The 24,488-nt window shown below is 44.4% G+C and overlaps 1 protein-coding gene across 8 annotated transcripts in view; it reads left to right on the top strand.

Annotated features, from left to right (window-relative positions):
* FLNA (filamin A) overlaps window positions 1-24,488 on the top strand; it is a 1,106,834-nt gene that overhangs the window by 408,594 nt on the left and 673,752 nt on the right. For all 8 annotated transcript variants that reach the window (XM_044080337.1, XM_044080332.1, XM_044080334.1 and 5 more), the window contains one exon: window positions 13,284-13,381. In XM_044080337.1, the coding sequence (XP_043936272.1) occupies window positions 13,284-13,381 (98 nt within the window). The remainder of the gene's footprint in view (window positions 1-13,283; window positions 13,382-24,488) is intronic.

The raw sequence follows: 24,488 nt of genomic DNA on the forward strand, positions 1-24,488 counted from the left end.
GCGCACATGACAGATCGGTGCATTCAGGGCAAATGGTCCTAAAGAAAAGCACCTTCACATCAATAAAAAGGAGATGCTAGCAGTAATAAATGCTATTATAGCTTTCAAAGACCTTCTGCAACCAGGTCAACTATTGATAAGAATGGACAACACCACAGTAATGTGGTACATAAACAGGGAGAAACACATTCATACCCCCTATGCAGACTGGCCGTGTCACTTTGGAACATGGCCATGGACTTCGAACTACAAGCGCAGTACTTGCCAGGCAAGGAAAACACGCTGGCAGACAACCTAAGCAGAAATATGACAGATCCACACGAATGGAAGTTGCATCCAAAAGTTTACAGAGATAATCCAAGCATGGGGAAGGCCAGACATAGATCTCTTTGCCTCACACAAAAATCACCAATTGACAAAATTCTGCTCAAGGATTTTCCATCCAAAGGCCTGGAGAGTGGACGCTCTTTCTTTCATTTGGACATCAATGACAGTTTATGCCTTCCCACCTCTTCCTCTGCTGCCCAAAGTTCTATTGCAAACCAGAGCAGACAGACCAAAGATGATTCTCATTGCTCCAGACTGGCCAAGACAACACTGGTACCCACTCCTGAGGAGCCTGACGCACTCCCCACCATGGACCCTGCCTCTAATGCCTCATGTCCTTCAAGGATGCATCTGCAGTCATCACATATGGGTTGTCCTGCCTCGGGCAGCCCTTCGGTCGGCCAGATTCCAAAGTCTGGGTCTGGCCTCGGCTGATGTCACACTTTCCCCGACATCAGAGCGTCTGGGGTTTAAAAGCATCAGCCGACGCCATCTTCCTCAGTCTTTCTTGCCGCGTGGTGCCCGAAGCAGAAGCAGTTCGTAAGTGCCGGTCGGCCAGCTCCTGTGATTCAGCTACCGAAGACTTCAAAAAAGCTAAGTACCCCGTTGGGGACTCTTTCTTGCCTCAGCCGATGTCAGGTAAAGTTCATAATTGTTTAACTTGTGGGAAACAAATACCTCCTAAGGATTTCCACTCTTACTGCCTCCCCTGCCTAGGCCCAGACCACGACGTCTCGGCCTGTTCAGCCTGTGCTTCCTTCAACCGACGAACTCTTAGGTGTCGGTCGGAGTTTGCAGAGGAGTTTTTTGGGGCTAGTTTTGCTTATAAGATGCAGTCGGAGACTCCGACTTCACATTTAAACGGAAGGACAAGGACCGACACGTGGACTGCGGTTTCGGCTGAAACCACGGTCAGGCCTACCGCGAGGGTCTCTGCTGAAACGGTCCTTGTTGCTTCCTATTACCGAAACCACACAGCAGACTACCTCTGCCCCGGAGGCCCCGGCAGAGTCTGTCATTGAATTACCTACTGAAACAGGTGTCCAGGAACCTTCAGACACCATTCCTTTAGATATGTCTACTCCTGCACGTGGTGCAGCCAGACCCCCTGCTTCCATGTCCATTAAGGCTTTCTCTAGGGCTAAAGCTGCTAAACTTACTAAGGCTTTGCCTCCCAAGGTTTCCTCTCAGAGGCCTTCAACTAGCTCTCATTCTTACCCTAGCAGAGGATCTGATCTCATTAATCAGAGGTTCCCAACCTCATCCAGACAGGGGCTCTCAACCTCCTTCAGACAAAAGGCCCAGGGTTGAGCCCTCTGATCTCCAGTCCTCTGAGTCCACAGATGGCTCTGCTCTGTCAGACCACCAGGAGGAGGCTTATTCGGCCTACGAGGATTCTGATGCTGAAGAATCTATTCCCTCAGCCTCCCCTCCTGAAGAGTTTTCCTTTGGAGAGACATTACACTCGGAGAACATTTTCAATGGCAGGGTCAGGAATTCTTTGATTCCAGAAAGAGATTAAGGACCTTTTTTACATTTGCCTCTGCATAGGCCCTTAGCTATACCTCCTGTTTTGAATGTCATTGATGTGTACTCTGCTAGTACTGCCCCTGACTCTCTCCCTCCGGCTCCTGCCAAACCTAAGTACTACAGGGTCCCGGACTCGCATCTACACCTGTACAAGGCCCACACTGCTGATCCAGAAACTATTTCCCAGGGCCCAAAAGGGGTTGCAGCTGCCACTGCTAAAAATCCTCTACCCTCTGAAAGGGAGTCCAGAGCATTAGAGAAATGGGGTAAGAAAGTGTATACTTCTGCAACTCTTTCCATGAGGGCATTAAATTGTCAATTTCATATGATACAGTACCAAGAGTATTTACTAGATGAATTGCATAAACTGTCTTCTGAACCCCTTGATCGCAAATCCCTTCAGGATCTGGTGCATAACTCCCAGCAGGTTAGTAACCATTTCTTGCAGTGTGGCTATGATGCATTGGAAGCTTCATGAAGATCAGCTATGACAGGTGCAGTTATACATAGGCATGCCTGGCTGAAGGAACAATCTCTGCCAGACCATGTTAAAGCTAAGCTTTTGGATGCTCCTATTGAAAAGCAAAAATTATTTGGTTCCACGGCTCAAGAGGTTTTAAAGAAATTTGAAGAAAAGGCAAAATCTGTGCAAACAGACTTTCTGCAAGTCCAACCACAGTGATTCAGCAGAAATTGGCCTACTAAGAATTGGTCCTTTCCGGACTCGGAGACGGATCTCAGAGGCAGCAATAGGCGTGCCAGAGGTAAAGGGCAAGTTAGAGGCTCCTACAGAGGCAGTCAGTGGCAGCCTCCCAACCAGAGAGGTAGTGCAGGAGCTACAACTGCTACACCAGGACAGACTCAATGACTTTATTTGGACTCCGCCGACCAGGGCTCAATTAGAAGCACCTTTGGGCGGAAAACTTTCTTTATTCTCAAAAAATTGGCACAGCATTACAAGGGACACATGGACACTGCAAATAGACAAAAGAATACAGGTTCCATTTCCACTCATTGCCAAAAAGAAAAGGCATGCCAGACCTGCCACCAAATCAGAGGGCAGAGGCTTTGAAGGAAATTACCAACTTAATGCAAATGAAAGCCATAGAAAAGGTACCTCTTTCAGAACAAGGCCAGGGATTTTACTCCAGAATATTCCTTGTTCCAAGAAAATCAATGGAGGCCTATTCTCGACTTGTCCGCACTGAATACTTACCTCATTGTGCCAAAACTCAAAATGCTGACTCTACAGCAACTCCTTTCCATGCTGGGCAAGGGGTCTTGGCTGGTGACTCTAGACCTCAAGGAGGCATACCTGCATGTCCCTATTCAACAAAGCTGCAGAAGACACACAAGATTTCTTGCAGGGTCAGAGCATCATCAATTCTCAGCATTACTTGGCTTATCTACTGCGCCCAGAGTATTCACGAAATGCCTGGCATCAGTAATTGCACACTGCAGACTTCAGGGGATTCAAATCTACCCATATCTGGACGACTGCCTAATACAAGCGGACAGCAAGCAAACTTTGTTAAAGGACTTGGACTATGCCATCCACCTGTTGCAGGCCTTGGGATACACAGTCAACATCCACAAATCAAGACTGGTTCCATCCCAAAGAATAACTTTTCTGGGTGCGGATCTAGACACAACCACCCAAATGGCCGTTCTCACAGAAGAAAAACAAAAACTACCAGTTTACATCCAGAATCTGACAAGACAAACTCGGCTGACTGCAAGGAAAATCCTGCAGGCCCTGTTACATGGCATCTTGCATTCTTCTGATTCCGCAAGCAAGACTGCATATGAGAAAATTACAATGGTACCTAAGAAGTTTATGGACACAGCACAGTCACAGCTTAGAAACTCTGATCCCACTCATTCCTTGTCTTCAAAAGGAATTTCTGTGGTGGGCTCAAGCCTGCCAGTCTAACAGCGGGTTGCCCTTCAGCAAGCCAAGAGCCAACCAAACCATCACTACGGACGCTTCAGACCAAGGTTGGGGAGCACACATGGAGGGTAGATGTATCCAAGGGCTATGGTCACAAAGAGAACTGCGCATGCACATAAACCAAAAGGAAATGCTGGCAGTAATGTACGCAATCGAGGCCTTCAAACCTTTCCTTCAGCAAGGCCACCTGCTCATAAGGACTGACAGTTATGTGGTACGTAAACAAGCAAGGAGGCACCCATTCCTACCCTCTTTGCAGACAATGAATCTATGGGAACTGGCTTTGAACCTCAACATACAGCTATAGTCCCAGGTTGTGCCAGGGAAAGACAATACACTGGCAGACAGCTTAAGCCGAACTACCATGGATGCACACGAATGGATGCTGCACCCAGACATCTTACTCATCACACAATCATGGGGAAGGCTGGAAATAGATCTGTTCGCTTCCCCCCTCAATCAACTGAAGAAATTCTGCTCAAGGACATAACACCCACAAGCATGGAAAGTGGATGCTCTCTCTTTCAGCTGGAAAGCTCTAACAGTGTATGCTTTCCCACCTCTCCCATTAATGACCAAGGTACTACTGAATATCAGGACAGAGCAGCCCAGAGTAATTCTGATAGCTCCAAACTGGCCAAGACAGCACTGGTACCCACTGTTAAGGAGCATGTCACAGACTAAACCATGACCTCTCCCCCTATGGCCACTCCTACTGACTCAGCACAATTTCAGGACCCTGCACTCCAACCTGAAAACCTTGCAGCTAACTGCCTGGAGAATACCATGACTCCTCCTCAGGATAACCTATCCCAGAGAGTGAAGGATATTATTATGGAAGCTTGCCGGCCTTCCACAAGGAAGGCATATTCAGCAAAATGGAAAAGATTTCACACCTGGAACACAGCAAAGGGCCTAGATGTGACAGTGATGAACATGGCACATATACTGGAATATTTGGCAGAACTGTTCCACAATGGCCTGTCTGTCTCTTCCATTAAGATACATGCCTCAGCAATCTCAGCAGAATACAATGTTAATCCACCTGTCTTCTCTCCTCCTCTCCTAAGACAATTTCTAAGAGGAATCAAAAACATTAATCCGCCAAGGAAACCACCTCTACCTACTTGGGACCTGAATTTCATGTTGGTAACACTTCCTCCCTTTGAACCAGCAGCATCGGCAGATCTACAGTTTTTGTCTTGGAAAACTGCCTTCCTTCTGGCCATAACCTCAGCAAGAAGAGTATCTGAGCTACAAGCTTTAATGGCAGTGCAGCCATTTCTTATCTTTCATCAGGACAGAGTTTCTTTGAGGACCCAATCCTACATTCATGCCAAAGGTGTTATCTGGGGTATCTTTAAACCAAGCTATTCACTTGCCTACATTCTTCCCACAACCACAAAATAAAGGGGAGAGACTTCTGCACACCCTGGACATACACAGACAACTGCGCTTCTACTTGGACAGAACTAAAAGTTACAGAAAGACTGACCAGTTGTTTGTAGCATATGCTGCTGGGGTACAAGGAAAAGCAATTTCCAAACAGACAATTTCAAAATGGATAGGAAATTGCATTCGTTTTAGTTACTCCTTTCATGGAAAACCTGTGCCAGCTAACATTAGACCTCATTCCACGAGAGCCACAGCCACCACCACAGCATTCCTAAGAGGGGTGGCTACCAAGGACATTTTAGAAGCTGCTACATGGAGCTCCGTGCATACATTTGCCAAGCATTACAATTTACCTTTTTACTCCAGATCCAGAGCAGGTTTTGCTACGGCAGTCCTGCAGGGCATCTTAACTACACCATCCTTTACTTGGCCAATCTGGGGGTGGAGGTACTATGGTATTCTACCCATATGTGATGACTGCAGATGCATCCTTGAAGGACATAGTACAGTTTTGTACCTACCATAAATGTAGATGTCCGATAGGTATGCATCTGCAGTCAGGTTTACCCTCCCCCTCTGTGGTATTCCAAGGGTGCTTACCCCTCTATTAGCTAGCTGGGGGAATCTGTGTGTGGTGTGTGTGTGTGGTGTGTGTGTGTGGTGTGTGTGTGTGGTGTGTGTGTGTGTGTGTGTGGTGTGTGTGTGTGTGTGTGTGTGTGTGTGTGTGTGTGTGTGTGTGTGGTGTGTGTGTGTGTGTGTGTGTGTGTGGTGTGTGTGTGTGTGTGTGTGTGTGGTGTGTGTGTGTGGTGTGTGTGTGTGTGTGTGTGTGTGTGTGGTGTGTGTGTGTGTGTGTGTGTGTGTGTGTGTGTGTGTGTGTGTGTGTGGTGTGTGTGTGTGTGTGTGTGTGTGTGTGTGTGTGTGTGTGTGTGTGTGTGTGTGTGTGTGTGTGTGTGTGTGTGTGTGTGTGTGTGTGTGTGTGTGTGTGTGTGTGTGTGTGTGTGTGTGTGTGTGTGTGTGTGGTGTGTGTGTGTGTGTGTGTGTGTGTGTGTGTGTGTGTGTGTAATTTGCAAATGTTTGGAATTTTATTGCATTTCTCCAAATTTAGCCTTCCTAGAGGGCATCTGGGGCAAGAAACTGAGGAAGATGGCGTCGGCTGATGCTTTTATACCCCAGACGCTCTGACGTCAGGGAAAGTGCGACAGCCGAGGCCAGACCCAGACTTTGGAATCCAGCCGACCGAAGGGCTGCCTGAGGCAGGACAACCCATGTGTGATTACTGCAGATGCATACCTATCGGATATCTACATTTATGGTAGGTACAAAACTGTACTTTCTCCTGACTCAGCACAACTTCAAAACTCTTTGCAGCCAGCTAAAAACACTCAATCTAGCCGCATGGAAGAGTCCTTAGCGTCACAACAGACGCTACTCTCCAAGGAGGTGCAGGATGTCATTTTGGAGGCCAGAAGGCCGTCAACTAGAAAGGCTTACTCCGCAAAATGGAAACTTTTGTGTCTGGAATGAGAAAAAGGGCCGGGATCCTGGAAAACTGATTTTAACTCAAATACTACAGTATCTAGCTGAGCTGCTAAGCAGTGGACCTTCATTCTCCATCAAAATCCATGCCTCAGCCATTTCTGCAGAATACAACACTGATCCACCCTTATTCTCTCACCCTCTCGACAGTTCCTCAGAGGGGCTAAGAATCTAAGACCCCCAAGGAAACAACCAATACCTGCTTGGGATCTCAATTTCATTCTGGAAAAACTGACCTTGCCTCCCTTTGAGCTAGCTGCCTAATCAGATTTGCAATATTTGTCATGGAAAACAGCTTTCCTTTTGGCTATCTACCTCGGCTTGTAGAGTTTCAGAACTACAAGCTCTCATGGCTGTGCAGCCTTTTATCATCTTCCATCAGGACAGAGTTTCCTTATGAACCAACCCGTCCTTTATGCCTAAAGTGATATCCAGGGTAGCTTTGAATCAGGCCATACACTTCCCTTTGTTTTGAGGATTAGGATAAAAGGTAGGTGAGATTACTACTTTCCTTGGACATCCACTGACCATCTCAAAATGGATAGCCCACTGCATACGCTTTTGCTATTCTTTTCATGGCAAAACTAGCAACAGGCATCAGATCTCACTCCACAAGGGCCACTGCTACCTCTGCAGCTTTCCTCAGAGGAGTTCCTATCAAAGATATTTTGGAAGCAGCCACTTGGGAGTTCTGTGCATACCTTCTCCAAGCACTACCACCTACCATTATACTCCAAAACTAGAGCTGGCTTTGCCACTGCAGTCTTGCAGGGCATCCTGGCTCCTCCTAGTTCCACCTAGTGCCTACCACCCCTTTCTTAGCTTTGGGATTCTATCCATCTGTTATGACTGCAGCTGTATGCACTATGAACATAGTACAGTTTTGTACCTACCATAAATGTAGATGTTCGAGTGCTAATACAGCTGCAGTCCAGGTTTCCCTCCCTCCTTCCCCTCTTGGGACATGCCTATTGGCTAACACCTCCTCATACAACCTGATTGGGGTATTCATTTATGGTGTATTTGCTTGCAACTACTGTATTTGGATTATATTGCATTGCTTTATTACACAAATTTATGTATTGCCTTCCTTCTGGGGGCACCTGACATCTGGGGCAAGAAAAACTGAAGAAAATGGCATCAGCTGGTTCCTTTATACCCCTGTCACACTGACGTCAGGGAAGAAGCGACGAAAACTGACGCCGGACCTAGACTTTAGAATTCGGCAGACCGAGGACCCGCCTGACGGCAGGAGAACCCATTTGTTATGACTGCAGCTGTATTAGCACTCTAACATCTACATTTATGGTAGGTACAAAACTGTACTTTCCTGAGACGAGCCAAAAATTTAAGACCCCCTCCAGGAGAGCTGCCACTCCAGCCTGGGACCTTAACTTTGTATTGGAAAAGCTCACTTCTGCCCTTTGAACCTGCTGCTACAGCAGAGTTAACATTCCTCTCATGGAAAACTGCTTTACTACTAGCCATGACTTCAGCAAGAAGTCTCTGAATTGCAGGCCTTTATGGCAGTGGAACCTTTCATTTATCTTCCATGCAGACAGGATTTCCCTCGGTACTAAATCCATCTTTTATGCCCAAGGTGGTGTCTAGCTGTGCTTTAAACCAGTCCATTCATTTGTCTACTTTTTTTCCCCTAATCCTTAGAATAAGGGGGGGAAGGATCCTGCATTCCCTGGATGTGTACAGGCTGCTTAGGCTTTATCTGGACAGGACTAAGCCTCTCAAAATCCGACCAGCTGCTAGTCAGCTTTGCTGCAGGGGCAGAAGGCAAGGCCACTTCAAAGCAAACCATTTCTAAATGGATAGTGCACTGCATCCATTTCTGCACGCCATGGGAAACCTACCACCACAGGGGATCAGAACTCATTCCACCAAGGCTACATCTACCTCTACAGCATTTCTCAGGAGAGTCCCTACCAGGGACATCCTGGAGCTCTGTTCAAACTTTCACCAAGTATTACCACTTGCCTATCTTTTTTTTTTTTTTTTTTTTTTCCTAAATCCAGAGCTGGATTTGCCACAGCAGTCTTGCAGGGCCAGATTGCCAGCCCTAATTCTAAACTACCTCCACCCATCCTCAGCTTTGGGGATCAACCCAAATGTGATGACTGCAACAGTGAAACACTAAGAGCATAGTACAGCTGTGTACACTTCCCATAAATGTAGATGTTCTAGTGTATTCACTTTTGCAGCCCTGGTTACCCTCCCTCCAGCCCCCTGTCTTCTCCTTATTCCTACCTATCCTTTTTTGTTTGGAATACCTTGTATCATTGGTATTTGCTTTTTTGCTGGCTTCCTATTTTGGGGGCTTCTGACATCTGGGGCAATAAAAACTGATGTAATGGCGTCTGCTGCATGTTTTATACCCCTGACCTCATGGAAGAAGCGACTGCATCCGCTGCAGAAATCCCAAGACTCTGGTGTTCAGGCTGGCTGAGGGCTACCAGCAGGCAGATAACCCAAATGTGATGACTGCAACAGTGACTACACTAACCTCTACGTAAGTGTACACCACTGTACTTTCAGATGTCTTGCTTGTTGGTCTTTCCTGATGGACTGTTAACAGCGTGGTGACCCATTCATTCTTGTATGTTATTGCTTCACCCCAGTAAATATTATACTGCTATTCCCCACACCTTTTTAGATGTCTGCAGTGGTGTGACTAGAGTTTCGGGCTTTAGTGGTGACCCTGGGAGTTTGAAGTGGGGCTCTCTCACTTGTCCTAGACGGTCCATAAAATGCCAGCTGGATGTTTTGGGGATATCTGCCATGAGTATGCCTGACTTGGCTGCATTCCTTTTGTGAATGGACAGACTGTTTTGCTGGGTTTTCAACAGAAGTGACTTTTGGCAGATGCTATCAGTTCCTGTTATGATACTGTACTACTTCTTGGGCTGACTAGGACTAACATCTGTTGGCATTTAACAGAAATTGTTGAAGATGACTGGCTTCAGTCTGCTTGTTTGGCTGCTAAGCAGAATCTTTCCAGTGACTGGATACACTACAGGGAAGATGCTACAGAAACACTAGGCACGGGAGTTGGTCCGCTGCCAACTCTTCCTGGGTTTGGCTGGCAGCCATGGGATGGGTATAGTGTTTAAGGTAGCTGCTTACTGGAGCTAGAGGGGCTGCTGTCTGAAACCCTGCTGGTGCAGTAGTAAATCACTGCTTCAGACAGACCAAGAGGAGGCTACTTTCATCCTACTTGCCTTGGGATTTTTCTGTGCTTAAGGTCTCCAAATTTCCCAAGTCTTACTTCCTAAAGGAAGCTTTTGCCTTTACCTTCATATGGTTGGCTCCTTTCTAGTGGAGCAGGATGATCTGGGGTATTCTCATACTAGAGTCCTGTGGTATTTTGGTTCCTGTCTGGAGAACCCACATAGACTTGTCTTGCTTGGTGTGTTGAGCAGAAGGGAACATGCCAGCTTACTGGTTGGGGGCATTCATTCTCCCTGTGGAGAGTCCAGTCCTGAAGTCACTAGGAAGGGGTAGTCTCCCTATCCTGGGGGGGGGGGGGGGTAAGTTTCTGTATGCTGGTTCTCTCCTAATTTTTAGTGTAAATGTGGTATGGTAGCTTGACCTTTACTTTTAACTGAAGGAATACCTAGTGCTTCCACTAGGTTTCACCATTGGGGTGATGGAGCTGCACCTCCAAGATGGCAGGGCAGGCAGTATCTACAGTCTCTAGAGTTTAGACTAGGGCTCACTGTGTCTAAGCTGGGATGACTTTTATTCTGTGCAGCTGTCCAGTGGTGGTATTGCTCTTTAGGACTAGCATCTTGAGTTCCAAGTAACTTTCTAGTGCCAAGCAGTTGTCTTAATGGGCTGCATTTTGAGTACCTGGTTTAATATAGTCTACCTAAAAATCTACATTAATCCTTTAACTGGCTTATGGATTTTGGGGGCAGGGGTGGAGCTCAAGCTTGGAGTAAATGGCTGAGGAAAATTTGATGCAAAGTTACAGTCCAGCAAGTTCATGAAACACATTTAAAGCCATTAGGAAGGCTCTAACTTCTCCAGAAAACTGCCCTTAACTGTTACTAAAGGTATGGCAAGTCCTTAATTGACTGCATACTGGTCCGCCCACAAAGCTTTCTTTGGAAACATTTCCACAATACCATATAGCAGATGCACAAGTAATCTGTGCTCCTAATAAACTAAATGGGGCATTGTTTCCACTGTAGGCATTTTAAGCTACTCTGAGGAACCACCCAAAACCATCTTGTCTGGAGTTTTCCTGAATAATCTCTATGAAAGCTCTCCTCTAGTCAGGATGCTCTTCTGTTTGGCAGCTAGATTGCCTAGAATCTACTCTTGTATTTATTCTTCTGGATGTATCTGAGGCAAACTGGGGTGGGATGGGTTACATTTGTTAAAAGGTAGGGTCTAGGGTAGCATGGGACTTTGCCTAGTTTAAAAAAAATTCCTTTGGAAAACCACCAGTGTAGCTCCATTTCAATAAATACACAACTCAATCTCCCCAAAAGCCTTGTGTTCATATAGTTGTAGTCCTGCCATCGGTTCTGTAGCTGCATGCTTGGGTTATCACAAGTGGTGTCACGGTCATGTTTACAAAGGTATGAAATTACATAGGCTTTAAGGGTGTGACTCGCTCTGCTATACTGCTGGCCATCTTAACCAAAGATGGTTGCTGTGTAGAACTTGTGTGGAGATGGTATTGCCTTTTCACCATTCATGTAAAGGTAAAAGCTGGTACATCCCCTTAGTAAATGCTTGTAGGCCTATGCTTTCTGAAGTGTCTGTCTTGACTTCTAGACTGTCCTTTGAGGTATTTTTGAGTCTTAAGACTACTTTGGAGGACCTTTGGATAGGGGTAGGTACCCTCTCGTATGTTGGGGTAAAGTCAGTTCCTGTACCACCCTAGCTTGGGCTCTGCTCGAACTCGTGGGTGACTAGCTTGATCTTCAATGTTTAGCTTCCTGCTTTAGGGGTGTGTTGTGTGGCTTTTTTTTTTTAAGCAGTTTCTTGTTGAAGGATCAGTCTAGATGACTATGGGAGTGGAGTGTCTTGCTGTGGTTACTGTCCTTTGGGACCACAATTAGCCTTTTGTGTAAATTCCTTTCCCATGCTACAAGGAAGCCAGAACAGTATTTGTGAACTAGATGGGTTTGGGGGGGGGGGGGGTTCTGCTATGGTGAACTGGTTCAGAATTAAATTCCTCAAATGTGCTGAGGAAATGGCAGGTGCAAGAGGCTTTGTAGAGGACCTGGGTTCTTAAAGGTGGCTTTAAAGGCACATCAGCTAGTCTTATCAGGTTTTTGGAGGTGTTGGTAAAAGGGTTGCCCTCTGCCAGTTGAATCTGTGGATTGCTTTTGAGACTTGAGGGCATCATTCTAAAGGTTTGTCTCAGTAAGGCAGCCAAACCTTCGGGGTACCAGTAGTAATGGGATGCATAGCAATGACATTTTCTAGGACTATCTGGAGGGTGGGGGAGGAAGGAGACCAAATACCCAGAGATTTGGGGCACCTGTATTCAATAGAAGTGAATTTGCTAGGCTGGCTGTAGAGGTAGAATTGGCTGGGGATGGGGAAATCCAGTTCAGAGAACCTGATAGGTTATACTAGAAGCAAAGCCAGGGTTTTTAGTTTAAGTAGGCTGCAGTCGAGGTAACATTACTTTACCATTGGGTACCCAAGGAGAATGAGGAATCAAACTGGCAACAGCACAAAGATTGGATTGAGTCCTGATTGCTGGGAGCAAGTACAATTTCTCCTACCATCTCTTGCAGGACAAAATTCAGCAGCTCCTCTTGAGCACCACTTGGAGTTGTACAGTTTAAAAATTGGCCTTCCTCACAGGTAGGCTGTTTTTCTAGATCTCTTTTGGGGGGGTTCCCTATGTCCTTCACCTTTTAGGTGCCTGCTTTACTGTGGCTACATGTGCCTGCCTTTATTTGAAGCATTGTGCCATTGCAAGATCTTGGCAACCAAGACAGGATTTGTGCTTTACGTCTGTGCTGGTATAGCTGACTGAAGCAAGTTCACTACTAAGCTGTAGTGCAGCTGTTTGCATCTGGTGAAAAATCTGCCATCATAAGGTATGAATGGAATTGCATGGATGAAAGTAGACTGCATTATCTGTCTGTTCCCTTATCGTTGTAGGTCAGAAGGTTGACAAAGATGTTTGTAGGCTATGTAGCTGCGCGAGTGTAAAAATTTCAATCACATTGGTTAGGTAGCTTAATCTCTTGGATAAGAGACCAACGCAGTTAATTTCCACTTTGTACATGCGACTCTCCTGACATTTTCAGTTGTATGTTGCTAGTCTGTTTGCTAATTAACAGGGGCTATATTTGCAAATGGTTGCATGTATACTAATTAACATAGTGGAAGTTTAACAACTTGTATTGCCTTCCTTCTGTTATCCAGATTAGACTGATCACCATTGCTAAAATATTTTGGAAGTGTACCTTCCAAGCAGGTCTGATAAGCTATGGTCTAAAGTTTGATCTTGCTCCCTCTGCAAGGGTTATGGTAGTAATAATTTCTTTACATTTTTAAGGTTTGTGCCCAGACTGGGACTCCTGGGATGTCGGCAAACCTGTAGAAAATGCCAGAGAGGCAATGCAGCAAGCAGATGACTGGCTGGGCATCCCTCAGGTAGGTGAAATATTTCACGTACTGTGCACATTGTGAAACTTGTTTGGAGGGATTGGTGATCTGTGCCTGTATGTTCCTTTATACTTGCTGTGCACTTAATTTGGTTCTCCTTTCCTTTTATGGAGAAGGGGCTGTTGTGCTAAATTCTACTTATTACTCTATGTAACTGTAGTACAGGTCTGTATAAAACTAACACTTGAATTGTTGCTTGGCACACATACACCTGTTGAGTAATTGCATCATTTGTCTGAGCCAAACAATGTCTTTGCTCTGTGTGTGGGGAGGGGGTAGTAAGGTGAACATACTGTGGGGCACTGTGGTATAGAATAAAAGATCTCTTGAAACAACAAAAAAAAATAGTAACTGAAGTAAGGGTGGGGTTTTTTCCATTTGTCGCTAGAAATGGATAAAGCTGTCCATTGTTGGCTTACTCTTCACTTAGAAGTTGTAGCAGATGCACTTTGGAATCTGGAATCCATTTTTTTTTTTCTACAGTTGTCAAGACCGTGGCTTTTGCTCTGACTTTCATTGTTTTACTTTTTGGTTAACCAGAGTATGAGCTGTCACTACAATAAACAATACAGCAGACATGGCTAAAAAAGCCACCTACACCACATCTGAGCCAAAGTTTAAAAGCCCTAATGCACCTTGTTTTGGTCATGGTAGTGAGTGGTGGGGTAGGAATGGGTCAGTCTTTATGGAAGCTTGAAAGTTTGCACTGTCAATTTTTGACATCCTTTGTCCAAATATCTTGTAGAAAATAGTTTACACTGCCTATAAAATTGCAGTGTACTGGAAGCCTAAAACTTTAATGTTAGCTGAGGTGTATTTGCATGAATTATTAAAGGTCCAGGCAAAATGGCCTACCAGAGGCTGTTGAAAAGGTAATTTGTGTAGATTTGTGTAGCTTTACTGAGTCTGCAAGAGGCTCAAATAAAAGTAGCATTTGGGAGGGTGGCTTAGTATTTGTAAAATCTTTAAACAAGTACAGTTGAGAAAGCAAAATTATTAACCCGTAAAGTAATGCTTGTATACTTCAGTAGACCTCCCAAAGAACATTAATTTCTGTGCAGGCTAATATAACCTACTTGCATTACATATCAGTATGGGATTTCTTGCAGGGTGCAACACTTCATTATTTTTGTGATGGCTGTTAATGGTGGATTTTGTTGTGGAGCCAAAATTTTATCTTCTGCTTTAAAAAAAGCCAAACTTAAAGGCATTGGGTGGCAATGACCAAGTTCTCTTCTGCCCTCTAAAGAATGTGGGTAATGTTGCCTCCCTTAGAGGCTGTAACTTAAATTCCAGTTTGTTCAGTGTACCCAGATAGCCAAGCAAATGGATATTCAAAATATTGAACTAGTATGAAAACTACCACATTATCCTGAAATAAATTTGCACATAACACACCTTCATGGACAGTGTAAAACATGACCAGACTGTAAATTGCACTTGTATAATTCCAGACTGCCCTTCATGGTTTTATTTTTGGTCAGCTGATGTAAAGTTTGCCAGCTGGTGACTTGAAGGGTATCCTTTTAGTTTTCTAATGGCAAACCATTTGGCGGTTTCTCTCTGGCTTGCTAAGATGAGCTACCTCCAGTCTTAGCCTAGTGCCAACCTATGAACCTATCTGCCCGAAGGCATTTATAAGCCTAGCCAGAATATGTTGGCTTTCGCCGCCCCCTTAGATTAGTTCCCTGTGCCTCTGTCCAGCAGAGCCACTGAAGTGATCCCAGAGGTAAATTTTCCATCCACTCGTCAAGGTTTCTTTTGGAGTGTTAGTGTGGAGCTCTTCCTAATGTAGATTGGGATCTTGTTCCAAAGCATGGGAAGTCTCTGGGACAGGAATTTGTCCCTCCAGCACATCCTGTTGTGGTGAGGTTTAGATCCAAAGAGCATGTGGCTCGAGGGGATAAGGTTTTCTTTAGGTGGAGCATGTCTATCAATTCTGGGTTGGACATGGCCTTGTATGTCAGGCAGAGATCACCTCTGAGTAGGCAGTATGCAACAGAGTACAACTGGAGTTTCTTCAGTCGAGCTGCATAGGGCATCTGAGGCCAGTGATCCTCTTGGTGAGGTACTTCTGTGATCTTTCCAGCTGTTGCAGGTGTCTTGTAAGATGCATCCCAAATGGGGCGTTTTACACTCTGATGGGTCTAAGTGATGAGTGGAGGGGCACAATGACCTCTATCTGGATGCAAACCCTTTTGTGATTAGGTGGGCCATGTAGGATTTTCTAACCACTTTGGCAATGTGATTATCAAAGGTGAGATTACGGTCTACTCGAGTCCCCAGATCCTTCATTACTCCTTCCGTATTTAGGAGACTACCACTTGTGTGGTAGTTTGTGGGTACTTTGTTTTTTCCAAAGGGGATGACTATGCACTTTTTGCATTTAGCTTGAGGCCATGATTTTTGACACCAGGTATCAGTCTCAGTGAGACCCTTTTGGAGGATGCCTGTCAGCCAGAGTCAATTACAACACCTAGTTTGCATTAGTCTGCGAACTTGGTCAGCCGTAGTCCTCCTGTGCTTGCCTGTACCTCTGAAGTATATGCCAAAACAGAGTCCTAGGACTGAGCCCTGGAGAACACCACCGGTTTAGTCTGTCCTAGCTCCTGCAGCTCTCACCATGTGGATTCTGTCTGAGCGAGTTAGCAACCCATCTTGTGATGTAGGGGTATGTTCAGGCTGGTGAGCTGGTCTAAAATACCAGAATGGGGACTGGAGTCAAAGGCCTTTAGTGAGGTCTAGGTAGGCTGTGTACCACCTTTCCCTCATCTATATAGCCTTGGTAACTGTCCCCAAGTCCACCAGGTTTAGGAGGCATGATCTGCCCTTAAAGCCAAACTGGGTAGGGTCTAGTGTTTGGAGGTTCCCAATATCTGTTAGAGTTCCATGATGATGTGCTCCATAGCCTTTTAGACTAAGCTAGTCAGGCCTTCTAGGGTGATAGTTCCTGGGGTCTGTTGTGGCTCCACCTTTGTGGAGCGGAATAACCATTGCTGTGTGCCACTCTATGGGTATGTAGCCTGTGGAGAGGCTGAGTTTGAACAGTGTGTTTAGGTAAGGGGTTAGCTCATCTTTGAGCTTGTGTAGGATGCCGTCCGGTCCCATTGATGTTTTTTGGCTTTGGAGAGGGCTGTTTTAACCGGAGTGTCTTCAGGGACTCTACATTCTTCTGGTATGGTTATGGGTCCTTTTGCAGGTGAGGGGGGTGAAGTTTGCACTGAACCTGTCTGCCAGGATGTTGGAGATTATCGGTCGGTTCAGTGTATTTTGTGCCATTCTGCACCAACTCCAAGCGGATCTGAGCATTGCCACTTAGATTCTTGACATAGCTAAAGAATGCCTTGTGGTTATCTTTGGAGTCCTTGGCAATTTCTTTCAAATCTCGCCTTGGATGATTTTGAGGGATCGTAGTTTCTTGCTGATACGGATCAGGGATGTCTTCCCTTCTTGGGATTTTACTCTTCTGTACTAGTTTTCTCCTATTGTATAGCTTGTTTATGATAGGAGTCCACCAGACTGGTTTCCTTTTCTTGGAGTGAGTCTTGATTTTGCTTGGGAATGGCACGATCCATGCATTCTTGTAGCTGTCCGTAGAATGCATTAGTAAAGGATTTTGCAGCTTGGACAGGGTTCCCCTTCAGCATGGGGGCTTTGAAACTTTCCACCTCTGTCTTAAGTAATGTGAAGTTTTGCTTTTGAAAAGTTTTTTTTATGGTGGCTCTTGTCTGGGGATGGAGTATGGATCTCCAAAGTGATTGGTTTATGGTCAGATCTAACCAGTGAGGGGTTTACCTCTGGTGTGGAACACCGGTCGCCCATGTTGGTGATGACCAGGTCCAATATGTTGTCGCCTCTGGTGGGAGTGTTGACCAGTTGAACCAGGGCGTTAGAGTTTATAAATTCTAGGAAAAATTGGGCAAGGGAGTTGTAGTTCTCCCAGTTAATGTTTGGGTAATCGAAATCGCCAAATATTAGGGTGTCTGGTAAGACTAGTTTCCCAATGTTTCCAGAAATGTGGAATGGGGGTCCTGGGACATGGTGGGTGATCTGTAGCAAGCTACAATTTGAATTGCAGTTTTTCCCATTGTTGCACATGGATCTCTGAAGCATCGTGCTGTGCCACTAACCTGGAGGTGTGGGTATCATTGAATATGGATACGCCCCCGCCTTTGGGTTCTGTGGCAGAAATGTATGGTAGGAGTTGTAGCCTGGTAGTGTTGCGCTGCTCTCTGGAGCCTTAAACCAGGTTTCTGTTACTGCACATATCAGTTTTCTCCATACTGAAGAGTGCCTCTAGTGCATGCATCTTGGTTTAGACTTCTGGCATTGTAACATTGCCCTCAGTTTTTTACTTATGCTATTTACGGCAGTGGATTTGTCCTTTTGAGCCTTGCCTAAAAAGGCGCAGTGCCTTGGGGGTGGCAAGAGCCTTGGCCAGTATTTGAAAGCCTAAGGGTGATGGGTGCAACCGTCTCTAGCAAAGCAGAGTGGCTTGTCTAGCATGTCATCCCAGGCAGACACTAGATCCCCTTTGACACCAGAAACTTAAACCAGTTGTTGAAATTGAATTTTTTTTCTTTATACAGTGGTATCGTTCTTGCTGAGGGCAGAATGCTACTAAAGGTCAGGGTCATACCTGCCTGGGCTACGTGATCAGAGCTCTTCCAGTCTCTCAATGTAGCCCAGGGAGGTACAGCTCTGGTCATTTACACCAACATGGACAAGGAGTCATATTTGTACTTGTTCTGGAGTGACCTGAGTGCTTGTGTTGTGGCAGATCCTGGCAGCCAACGGTAATCTTCTCCTTATTCAGCCTAGTGAGTGGGATGTCAGTATGCCTGACTATAGAGTCTCCTATTACTAATATATTGGGTGTGTTATTTTGCCTTGAGGGCTGTGATTGCATGGCACACTGGTTTTGTGAAATGTGTTTCATGGTTTGTGTTGGGGAGGTGGAGGTTGCTTGGATGTTTGCTTTTGGAGGTCTCTGTTGGTTTTGCAGAGTTTTATTTAAAACCGGAGTATGTTTTCATGTATTTGTGTTTTTTGCCAGTGCTAGTTTAATGGGTCTAAGACTGGTGTGATGCAAGTATTTCCCTTCTCCTCTTGACTGATACAGTCTTGGGTTGAGAGAGCTTGGCCTCTAGTTTGGCTGTATAACTGCATCTCTCTCCTGTATTAGTGTTTGGTGGTAGGAGCAGGGGGTTGTCTGTGTACATGAGGCAGTTGTAACATTGCCTCAAAATGCCCAGATTCACTAGTTGGATGGGAGAGTACATCTGAAACTGCCCTTTGGACATGCCTGGATCAGTACAGTGAACTGTTTTACTGGATGGCTGGTAAGGTCGAATAGAGAGCCTTGTCCTTCGGTACAGCACAGGAGGATCTAGTGCTTGCTATAAGTTTAAGTGCCGGGCTGAGAAATGAATGGCTTGAGTGCTTAAGTTGAAAGTTTTAGTTCCACGGGCAAAATTGAAGAGACTTTGTGGAGCCAGGAATACTTTTACCCTAGCTAACCGGCATGCAAATATGGTATTTATAGTTGGGAGAGAAATTGGCCCAAAATGGCCAATAAACTAATTTCTGTGCTGAAACCACTCCTCCAGGGGCAGGCTGCTCAAAGCTCCCCTCTCTCGCAGGTGAACGGAGCAACCTCCTTCTATCCAAGTAAGGTATGGGCAAACAGATTTGTAACACAGCCTTGAATTTGGCACCAACCTGAAAACTGGACTATACTAACTTAGAAAGGTGAGAAGCAAGTATGTGTAGATGTATTGTGTAACTTTATTTTTTTTTTCACAAAATAAAGCAGATACACTTAAACAGTTTAAAAGCGCAGAAAAGGATACTTATTGTTATACATAACCGATCGGAGTTGTAGTCAGTGCCCCCAGTAATAAAGTAGGAAGAAACACAAATACAGTAAAAGCAGATGAAGTGCAATTTTTCTATACAACAATAGAAAACTATCTTCAAAATCTTGCATGCTTAACTTTCTCACCTAAATGGTGAAAACACAAATTTGGACTGTTGTAGTATGCTTGTGCTCTAGACTGTGTTCTGTTTTTTCCTTGTCCAGAGGTTTTAATTTGACCACATTTAACTGTTTTTTCTGCTGTTAATGCTGTTCTATAAATGGGTAAAGTCCTCTTTAGTCTCTGAAACGAGCAGTTGCTATTGGCTTGTTTTGCCAACTGGGCCCAATGACATTACTTGCAGGATTATTAAGAAATGGATGCCATTTCCAAGCAAATATTTTCTAAAATCCGAGCTGGAAGAAACCAACAAATGTGTAACAAACTAAACTTTACAACCCTTGCCACCAGACTAGGTGGTTTATTAGTAGTTGTGTAGTTCCTACGTGCAGGAGGCTTGGTGGAGACCTTACCTAGCTACACTGGAAGAGCTTACTAATACAGGTGCACATAAGTGCTTGTCGTAGTTACCATCTTTAATGGTGTTTGGTTGCAAATTTGTTAGGTTTCTGAAATCCAAAATGGCTCACAGCGTCAAAACAATACCTTAACCTGCTCCTATTTAAAAAAAAAAAAAAAAAAAAAAAAAAAATTTGTACAGAACTGCAGCCCTGGTAGCTGTGCTGCCTACAGTAGGTGGCAGTGGCTGATTCTGCCCCCAGTGTTCTAGCTGCTTTAAAATAGGAAAAACAAAATCCTTGAATGCAGTTTTTCACATTCACCCATAGTGAAATTGTCTTGGTGAGCTCTATTCAATGTTTGAAGGGGGTTTTCTTCTCTTGCAGATCCTTGTAGCTAGTGCTGTGGTGGAGAGACTTTGTCCCAGATGTCCTGGGTTCTGTTAACAACTTGAGTGTCTTGGATCTTGGAAGGGAGAAAAGTTCTGCACTTTGGCACACTTAGCTGCCAAACCCTGCTGGAAGCTGGGGGTCCCACAAAGGAGTTGAAAGGGAAGTAACTAGGGGGGATTATGCTACCTCCAAAGTGACTAGATCTCCTGTACATCCCCTGCTTTTCACTCCCGCCGTACATCAGGGCTGCATGTTCTACGGGAACTGATTCTCCAGCACACACTACTTGGGGGGGGGGGGGGGGAGTAGAGCTGAGGGTAAGCCTGGTAGACTTGGTAAATTGGCGAAGCTGGTGGCAGCTGACTAGTTTGCCATGGTAAGCCTACAAAATCCTATGCGGAGAGCAGATGTTAAACAAAACTAAACTCCCAATTGTCTGCTCTATAATGAGCAGCCTTTGGTCAGAGTTTGATGTTTCCCATTCTGGAATTTTACCTCTAATCAAGGTAGCAGACCATTCTGGAAAAGAGCATGCCTTGAAGAAATATTTATACCAGAGACATGGGTCACATCAGGGGCGGATGACTTTCCATTGAGCTTATCCAGGATCAGTTTAGCCAAGTCAAATACTTTAATGTTGTCCAGAGTTAAAATAGTTTCCTCTTGGCTGTCTTGGACCTGTAATAAGTTGCAGATCCTAAAGGATATGGTATGCTTTTGGCAAAACTAATCTGCATATAATCGGGCAGTTTTTTTTCTGGGGGGGGGGGGCCCAACACTGCTTGGCTCTAAATGGCTTGGCTTTAATTACCCAAACAATGTGCTCCCTTACTGCTAGTCCACAAACTTTAATATAGAAACCAGAACAAAGCCTTGCTAGACTTGTAGGCCACTTCAGTCAGAAACCGAATGCTCCTCGCTACCTAAAAACCACACCTGTCGGCAGGAACATTTTTCAGCTGTATAGCCCACTCATGGAACTCCGTCCTCACAGCCCTTAAACTGGCATCCTTTCCAGTTTGAGGACTAATCCTAAGTAACACTAGGAACTGCACATGCATAGTCCTCAGAACAGATGTATGACTACCTACTCACTGTAACTATGCTTTTCAGTGTAAATTCACTAGTGCCTCCATATCTCAACAGGTAGCTTTTGATATTGGGTCATTGCCATCACCTTGAACATGCAACTAATGTATGCTCCTCTACCTCTTCAGATAACTGTCTCATGTCCTTAATGTATCAATTGTACCTCAATGTCCTTTTTTGTCTGTTTTGGCAACAGAATACGGTTTTGTATTTCAGTTGTGTACATAGAAATGGCTTGCTTGCTTGACATGGGTCATCTACGTCTGCAGTGTCTTGCTACTTGCATTACACATTTCTGTAAATGCATTTAAATTTGTTTTTGAGCCTTCCTCCTCAACTCCTTGTAAAATCTGTTGCAGGGCTTTCTCTCCTTGTATATAGTTAATTGACAAATTTTTAAATACTTTAGAATCTGTGGAACTTTTCTCTGCAGAGCTCTGCTGAAAATGGTTCATTGACTCTGTTGTAGTTTCCCAATTATCAAAAGGACAAAAAAGTCAGTTTGTGAAGAGAGCACATCTTGGATGTGCAACCGTTTGACACTTGATGGAGCTTGTGACTTATTTTTTTTTCCTGAAAGCGTCTGGTTACAATGATGGGGCTTTAGAAGGTGAAGCTGTTTGTCACTAAATGCTAGAGTTTTTGGTATGGTTGTGGGCTTTAGTTCCATTCATTTTTACTAGATCTAGTACTCATTTGGGATGTAGAATGTACACACCCTTCAGCTGTGAGACCTTTATGTAGATGGTCTAAATTTTCACGTTTTCAAACTGTCCCGTGGGATTTTCTTCAGCTGTCTTACCTCACTACCTGTAAGTAGCGTTTCAGAAATGCATTGTTTTCCTGTCCTTTTGCAAACTGGTACATGCAGCCTGGGTGGAGCAAAAGGCAATTGGGGCCAATATTTGTCTGTTGTATTTGGACTTGTATCTGTTTTGACTTTTTGCTCTATTGCTTGGCTGCTTGCAAAGTTCTAGGCTCATTTAGGCAGGAAATGAATGTAGAAGTATCTGGGGCAGGGTAATGGAATTTCCTTACCCTTGTAAAAGAAGAAAATTTGCCAGTGTACCAGACTTTATGTAGTTTTGGGGGTGGTCTTAGTTTGTCATCACTGCCCAAGAGCTAAATACACAGCTTTTACATCGAATTATGTTTTCTATCTAATGCAGTTGGTTTTCCCCAGGATTGTCTGTGTATGCAGTGGCCTTTGAGAGTATGTTGGCTGTATCCGGTCTATGATGGAATATTACTCACTACCTGTGAACACCATTGGCCTTCAATATTTTAAGACTAAGGTTTATACTCGCTCCACTAAACTGAAGGTGGACATATGCTTAGCTTCATTTTGGCTTAGCTTCATTTTGGTACTTGACCAGTCCAAAGTTTATCGTCTGTTTCCCCTCCTGTCTTACAGAAAAGAACATGGAAAGTGTGGGAGTTTTGATCTCTAACCTCTAGTTAGTTTAAACCCTAAGGGGACACTGGTTGGAGTGGTACAGTTTTGATAAGTACAGCTGTGTAGCTTGGCTTTGATTTTTATGCACTATTCAAATACTTTACCATGGTCTGACCTAAAGTTTAGGTTGAAAAAGCCATCTAGAAAGTCCATTATACAGTAGCCTTGCAGTCCATAAATATTCTACATCTGAGATTGGTTGAAACCAACCAGTTTCAAACCAATTGTTTCTAAGGCTTTGTGAAATTAATAGCCTTAAATGCTACACTGCTCTAGCAGAAAAACTGCTGCCCCTGTGCTTCAGGAGACCTGCTCCCAAAGCAATTTAATCAGTCTAAACTTCCTGCTGTTTTTCATACACAGTTGTGTATAGTCTTGCTGTAAAATCCACTTGTTCCTTTTTATTGAAATATCTAATGGAGAGTTCTGGGACTAGTAGATTTTTAAGGCAATAAAAATGAAGCCCCTTGAACAGATGGTGTGTTTTCAGAATTCTGCTTAAATGCAACAAATCGTATCGACCCAGCAAAGTATCTGTTGTAAAGATGCAGTTTCCTAAAAAACGAGACTGATTTTGCAGGATAAACTTAACTTTACAAATTACAAAATGGTTAAAAGGAAGGTATCGGAGGCCTTAATATCTGCTGAAGCCAAAAGAGCTGCTCTGAATATCCATGAGCTCACTTGAAGTAAGATTTGTCTGTAGGACCTAGCATTTTAACAGTGGATGCTTTGAAGGTTTTTGCTACCTTGTAGGATTTTCAGTTTTCCCCATTTAATTACCTAAATCATTTAATAGGGCTAAAATATTGGAGGCCTAAAAATCTTTTCCAGCAAATTATTACAATATATGGAGGGTGGTATTTGAATCCATTAACTTCCTGTGGTACTAACACCCTCTTTTCTAAACTTTTTTATATATGGCTAAATGTACCTTGTAAAAGCACTGTTTGGAGGAGATTACATATACAAACACTGGAAAGGTTTAACACTAATGTTCCATTGTTCATAGGTTGATGTTCCATTGTTCATAGGTTGATAGGTTGGTACTAGGCTAATGGCCCTAGGGCCTATATAAGCCTAGCCATAATTCCCTGGCTATTTCTTCCCAGAATATTTATTTCCCTGGTCCTCTGTCTAGCAGATTGACTGTGATCCCCGGGGTGAATTTCCCATCTCCCATCCAATCCAGGTTCCTTTTGAAAAGAAAGAGGTGCTCAGCTTGACGTGTATGGGGAGTCTCTGGGTCAGGAACCTATCCCTCCAGCATGTTTTATTCCTTGTGGTGATCAGGTTTAGATCCCTGGAGTGTGTGGCTCTACACTCTGAGGAAATGATTTCTAAGTGTAGCATGTCCAGCTCTGGGTTTGACATGGCCTTGTATGTTAAGCAGAGATTGCTTCTGAGTAAACTATATGACTGTGTTTTTTTTTTTTTAGGCCATTAGCATAGGGACTTTAGGCCTGGGATTCTTTTTAGTGAGGTTTTTCTGTGGTCTTTCCAGTTGCACATGTCTTGAGGTACATACCAAATAGGGTGTTTTACTCTAATGGGTCTAATTAGGGGTGAGTACAGTGGGACAATGACCTCCTTTTTCTGGATGAAAAGCCCTTGGTGATGTGCCACACAGGATTTCCTGACTGTGTGGTGATGTGGTCATCTAAGGTGAGACCACTGTCCACCTGTGTCTCCAAGTCCCTTATCACACTTCCGGTGTTTAGTGTACTGCCACTTGTATGGCAATTCATGGGTACATGTTTTTTCCCCCAAAGGGGATAACT

This window comes from Protopterus annectens, chromosome 8.part0 (assembly GCF_019279795.1).
Source record: "Protopterus annectens isolate FY-2018-M chromosome 8.part0, PAN1.0, whole genome shotgun sequence".
Classification (NCBI taxonomy): Eukaryota; Metazoa; Chordata; order Ceratodontiformes; family Protopteridae; genus Protopterus; species Protopterus annectens.